General features: G+C 35.0%; 1 protein-coding gene across 2 annotated transcripts in view; it reads left to right on the forward strand.

The window, feature by feature from the left end:
• The window catches only part of TMX3 (thioredoxin related transmembrane protein 3), a 46,047-nt gene extending 40,826 nt beyond the window's left edge, over positions 1–5,221 (forward strand). For both annotated transcript variants that reach the window (XM_060121004.1, XM_060121005.1), the window contains one exon: positions 83–5,221. In XM_060121004.1, coding sequence (XP_059976987.1) covers positions 83–343 — 261 coding nt within the window. In that variant the 3' untranslated portion in view covers positions 344–5,221. The remainder of the gene's footprint in view (positions 1–82) is intronic.
• The last annotated feature ends 779 nt before the right edge of the window (positions 5,222–6,000 follow it).

Here is a 6,000-nt window from a genome sequence, read left to right on the forward strand (position 1 = left end):
GGAAGAAATCTGTAGTGGTTTTAAATTCATTTGTGCTTTTTATATCAGAACACAAATGAGGGATGTAACTATCTTTCCACAGTCTATATTCAAGAGCTCTCCACTTATGGGCTGCTTTCTCTTTGGCCTGCCACTGGGTGTCATCAGCATCATGTGCTACGGCATCTACACGGCTGACACAGACGGAGGTTACATAGAAGAACGGTATGAAGTGTCCAAAAGTGAGACGGAAAGCCCAGAACCGGTAGAAGAGAGCAAAGAAAAACAGGAGCCCAGGAGTGGGGACTCTCTGGTGCCTGCAGTGCAAGAACCCAAAGATGTGTTAGAAAAGAAGAAAGACTGAGACTTCACCAAGATAAAATATTTCATAGGATTTCAAATTATTAAAGAGTCTATTCATTGAATTTAGACATTTAATCATGACCTTTACAGAAGAGAACACGGTGTTTGTATTTTGCTGACATCAACTGCATGGGTTATAAAATAGTCCTTCCGTAAATGGGGAGATGTTTGGAGCAAAGAGATGAAACGTTTGTCTAAAACAAACAAAATCAAAACACTCCATCAAAGTTTACCTTATAGATGTTGTTCTACCAGATCAGTTCTATTTGCATGTTTCTCTATCTGAATATTCTGTGACAAAATTAAGATTCTTGGGCAGAATATTTAAATTGGCCAGGCAGGTAGAAGATACGTGTGTGATAGAGAAAAATAACACTTCCACCTCCTACCATCCATTCTCCTCATGTTTTGGATAAGATTTATATGGACAAAATTAAGTCTTTAAAATTTAGGCACTTTAAGGAGAACTAATAACTTTTTCCAAGAATCAAATTAAGATTATGAGATAAAATAATTTGGTTTTATACAGCATAGTGATTTTATTTTGTTATTTTTAAAGGAGAGGAAATGTTACTTTTTACCTTTATACTCAGTTACATTATAAAACTTTCATACGGGCCTATATCGTGGGAAAAAAAATAGTCTTATGTTTAATCTTTGCAGCAGAAACAGGATTTACTTGGATCAGTGATTTCAAATGATGCCCTGGACACTGAGAAGGTGTCTCAGCCAACACTGCAGGAAGGGAGGGGGGTCTCTGTCACCCCTACACTGCTTTATCCAGAACAGCATACTTCTATTTCTCTGTTTTATATATTGAGATTTCGTCTAAAATTTTTTCTTTGGTAAAAAGCTCCTGCTGCTTTTTAAAAAGTAATATATATCATGTTTTTATTTTATGGTATGGTAACTTTATAGTAATTTATAATCTAGTGTGTGTGTATGTATATCTATATATACACATACACACATACATATACACATATGAAATTTATTGACATACATCTGTTATGTAATATTATGGGCGTGTCTGTGTTCATAATGAGTAATGAGTGGCATAATCAGCCTGTTAAAGAAACTTCATGTCCAGTGATTAAAGACATCTGCCAGTTACCTTCTCCGTCCTCCCCGTTGTTATCCATTTCAGCTAATGACCTCTCATCTTCTCTCCATAACGGAATAACATAGGAATTCTATCCCAAGTTATGTACGAAAACTGGTATCTTTTAAGTAACAGTGTGGTATGTTTATGGTAGATTAGTTTATGTTTGAGACCTTCATTTTAGCTAAGTTTAGGATTTTTATTAAGTGACTATAATCTGGGTGGTTATTCACTGAGTTATGAAACATTTTTAAATGTTTCATCACTTTAAAACTATGTAATTCATGGTCCTGATAGTGAAGCTGTTTAGGGCTGTGGTCCCCAGGGCAGCCTGGGGCTATTTCTGATGCCAAGCTGATCACTACTAACCTGAGGCTCTTGTGCCTTTGTCCTAAGGAGTTACTAGGAATTGCTCTCTCGTACCTTTTAGTATATAGTCATTACTTGTTCTTGATGTTTGGCGCCCCACTATTATCATTTTTATAAATGAAGCACGTATGCAGTCCCAGGAAATTTCACGAAATACTAGAATGAAATGTTATTCTTAAATGGAAACTGGAGAAAAATGCTGTTAATTTAACAAGGAAATTTCTCTCTAAAGAGTAATGAGACAGTCTTTTGGAAAATAGATATTAATGTTGGCAGCAGTCAAGCTTATTTTGCAGCTGTGAGAAGCTTAGCTAAATACAGATGCCTCACGTTAGTCTCGGCCTGGTAGGGAAGTTACAGCTTAGCCACTACCAGTGGCAGGAGGAAGCTGTAAAAATGTCATGGCTTCTTTCTTCATGTTTATCACTAACAGATGTCTGTTACCTGCATGGTTTTGTCTTTTGTCAAGCACACCTATAAATTAAAGACCAAAACAGGGAAAAGAAAAAAAAAGGAGCAAAGCTTAATATGTATCAACAAAGTCCAGTGTTCTTTGTATTTCGAGATTTTCTTGTCTATAAATTAATGCCTTAGTTCTCTGTTATCTTTTTTCACAACACTATACTGTTGCCCCATATTCTTATTTGTGTTTTCAAAATGTGTCTATTTGGGAAACAAAACGTGTAGATGGTTTGTAAGTGAATAATCTTTTTTTATTAAAATTTTGCTTTTTACTTGTCTCTACTTTAGGATATTGTCACAATATCCCCACAAAACAAGTTGAAAGTTTTTGCTCACTAGTATGGTTTTCCCCTCAATGTGATATCAGCGTTTACTAGAAATGCTGTTTTTGTTTTAGGAAAAATTACTTCAAAATAAAGGAAGGTTTCTTAATGAATCTTGTAGAAGAACATAGATATCATCCTAATTCAGTGATGAATCTCACTGTGATTACATATCAATAGGGGGAATACCCTTCAGTAAGTTGGAGTTTTGCCTTCTCTTTCAGTGGCCATAAAGTTCTGTTTCTGATTTCTAATATTCAAGATGCTAGATGCTTGCTGTTGCTGAATCTGGTGCTCAGACAGTTTTTAAAGATATTTCAAAGAGAGAAAGTGCATGTTTTTATGGAGCAGCGCACCTCATTATAGCTTGCCGTCCTTTTTGTTTCATTGTATACGTTAATATTTCTCTATATCTGAAACTTAGGTGGATTAGACCTGGAGTTTTCACTTGCTTCTTTATACATAGTGCTCCCTGGTATCTGAGTTAGAAATAACGTGAAGAGCCAAATGTCTAGCGGCTGAAGGACAGGTCTATATGAATAGTAAAACAATTAGCTATATTGTTTTCATTCAGTGGATATTTGTTCTTGTTGATATTTCTTGTGTTTTGTTTCAGGGGCTTTTGGGTTTTGATTTTGCAAAAAGTAATTTAAATATTTTCATCTTTGCTTCACATGATATGGAAGTAGGACAGGGAAAAATCACTCAGCTATTCTTTTTATATAGAGAGTGTTCAAATAAACAAGTGTAGGATGTTAAGACTATCAATTAATTGGTGGGATTAGGTTTGCCATTTTATTTTTATAAATATATATTTTTTCTGAATGTGTCTGAGTCCAAGAGTGGGCAAAAAATAATTTTCTACTTTGGACTAATCTATAAAGGGTTTTGAAAGTTTGTGTTACTAACTCGTTGAATTCATGATATCCTGCCTTAAGGCAACAATTGTAAATCTTCATTTTTCTAAAATAAATTAATTGAAAACATGTAACCGTTTGTTATTTTTACCATTTATCTTTTGGTTGTCTGGGATGTAAATAATTCTCTATGCAAAGCAAAAAGGACAGTTGAGACTTCATCTTCCACGGTGTTTTTTTTTTTTCCTTTTATTAATTGTAAGTTATTTGTAATTATAGAAACATAGTTTTAAAATTTAAACAGACTTGATAGAGATAAGATTGTAATCTAATTCTTTCATATTGAAGGTGAAGAACCTGAGATTCATAGGTTTGATATATTTTGTATTTGTAAAACCTGACCATTTTAAATATTAATTACAGAGTTTAGAGCTAGAATAATTGGATTTGAGTCCTTGATCCAACTGCCAGAGTGTCATCTTGGACACAACACAACCACCCCTCACTTTCACTGTCACTAAAATGGGAATCTAAAGCCTCAAGGTTTTCTTTTTTAAAATAGCAAACAAATGGGGAAAGTATATTATGAAAAAACAAAACTTTATGCAGATTAATGTTTTGTAATTTGTTTTTCCCATTTTATGCCATGAGCATATCTTTTAGTGAGAATCACTCTGGCAGAGGAATAACAGCCACAAAATTGGTTCCACACAGCCTGTGGATGTGTGCAGACTGACTGATTAGGACGGGCCTCTTCTGATAAGAGCCCTCAACTTTTTCTAAGTCCATTCCTATAAACAGAAAAGATGTTTTAAACAGGTAGTAAAAAAAGGGGCTATTATTTTGTTGCAGTTTATTCTTTCAGCAAATGTTTATTACATGTCTTCTACGTACTCCTGAGGATACAGCTGTAAAAGGCAGTCACAGCCTCAGTCCTCATGGAGTTTTTAGCTGCAATAACTGGTACTCGGGCTTACTTCAAGTGCTCATTTGTAAGTTTTCTACTTTTCTGTTTTTCTTAGTTTCCCTTCTCATATAATTTGTTGTTCAGCATCTAACTGTTGCTATTAGATCTTTGGGATCTTTGGGACTCCGAGGGTAGGAGACCAGGACAATACAGCTGGCATCAGTATGAAGGGTTGGGATTTACTCAGCATGTCTGTGACTGTCCATGGGTGGATGACACGGAGGGGGAGCAGTTCAACGTGAGGGAGCTCTGGGCGAAAGCAATCTCCAGGGACACAGCTGGCTTCCTGGGGGGGTCAGAATCCCCACATGGAAAATATGTAAACATAAGCCGGCATAAAGCCATAAATGCAAGCACTAAAGCCACCCTCTACACCGACGTTCACAACCGTCCCTTCCCTTTCCAGCAAAAGTCCCAAAAGAGTGTCGGCCAGCTTTTATATGGTAAATTTTAGTTGGGTGGATGAAGCAGTCGAGTGAAACTGATGAATATGTAATAGGAACTGAGGATATTTTTTCTCTCATTCAGAGTTTTCACATCGATCCGGCATCCCTGTCTTCATCACTAGGGTCACTTAAAGATTTATGGAACAGTGGTTTTCTTCCTTCGAAGTTGTTTGATACTCTGCAGCTTCTGAACATATGTTTGATGTTAGTAGAAATTCTATATCAAACCATAAGAATCCAGTCACAACTACAGTAAATGATCAGATTTTAATGACTCATACAATGACATTTAGTATTTTGATGTTGTACACTCAAAACTAATCTGTGTAACTAATAAATCTGTGTTAAATTCCTTTGTCTCCTTTTTATTCTTAAACTGACTGTTAAACTATAAGATTCTGAATTGGCATTATTGAGACTTCTGGACTGTATGACTTTTCCAAACAATACTTTATTGTTCTAAACCAAATAACTGATAGAAGGACTTAATATTAAAGATTTTTGTAAAGTAAAAGATTACTCCCTTTCTGTACAACAGGTGATTTTGAAAGGAGTAAAAGAATTTACAAAATTCACCCTTTTTTTGACATAGGTTAATTTCACATTTTTAATAAAAACTAGGTAGTTTAGTTTTCAGGATTATCATATAAACCTCTTTTGCCCAAATTATTACCCTTACTACAGTCTATTCCTCTCAGTTGACAGTACGATCTCAAATTGTGAATTGCTGGCCTTCAAAATAATGAGTTTTTCTCTATGGTCCTTGTAAATACATAGAGTGATTTAAATATTAACTGTGAAGCATAACGGTAATTTCCACAGGTGCCTAAGGACCTCTAGGAAGATACACCGGGAACATTTTTTTCTAGAAAGATCCAGTTTATTAAATTATGAGGTACTCCTCAGATATTATGGAGGAAAGTCGTTGATGATTAATCTATTTTTTTAATGTTTTTTTACATCTTTATTGGAGTATAATTGCTTTACAATGGTGTGTTAGTTTCTGATTAATCTTTTTAAATGTATAGCATGAAGTATAGTTTAAAGAGCCTTTGGAGATAAACTGCGGTTGATATCTGAGTAGAATCGCTCAATAATTGTTTAAATCTGAACAAGTCACTTAACCTCCCTT

Source organism: Lagenorhynchus albirostris, chromosome 14 (assembly GCF_949774975.1).
Source record: "Lagenorhynchus albirostris chromosome 14, mLagAlb1.1, whole genome shotgun sequence".
Classification (NCBI taxonomy): Eukaryota; Metazoa; Chordata; class Mammalia; order Artiodactyla; family Delphinidae; genus Lagenorhynchus; species Lagenorhynchus albirostris.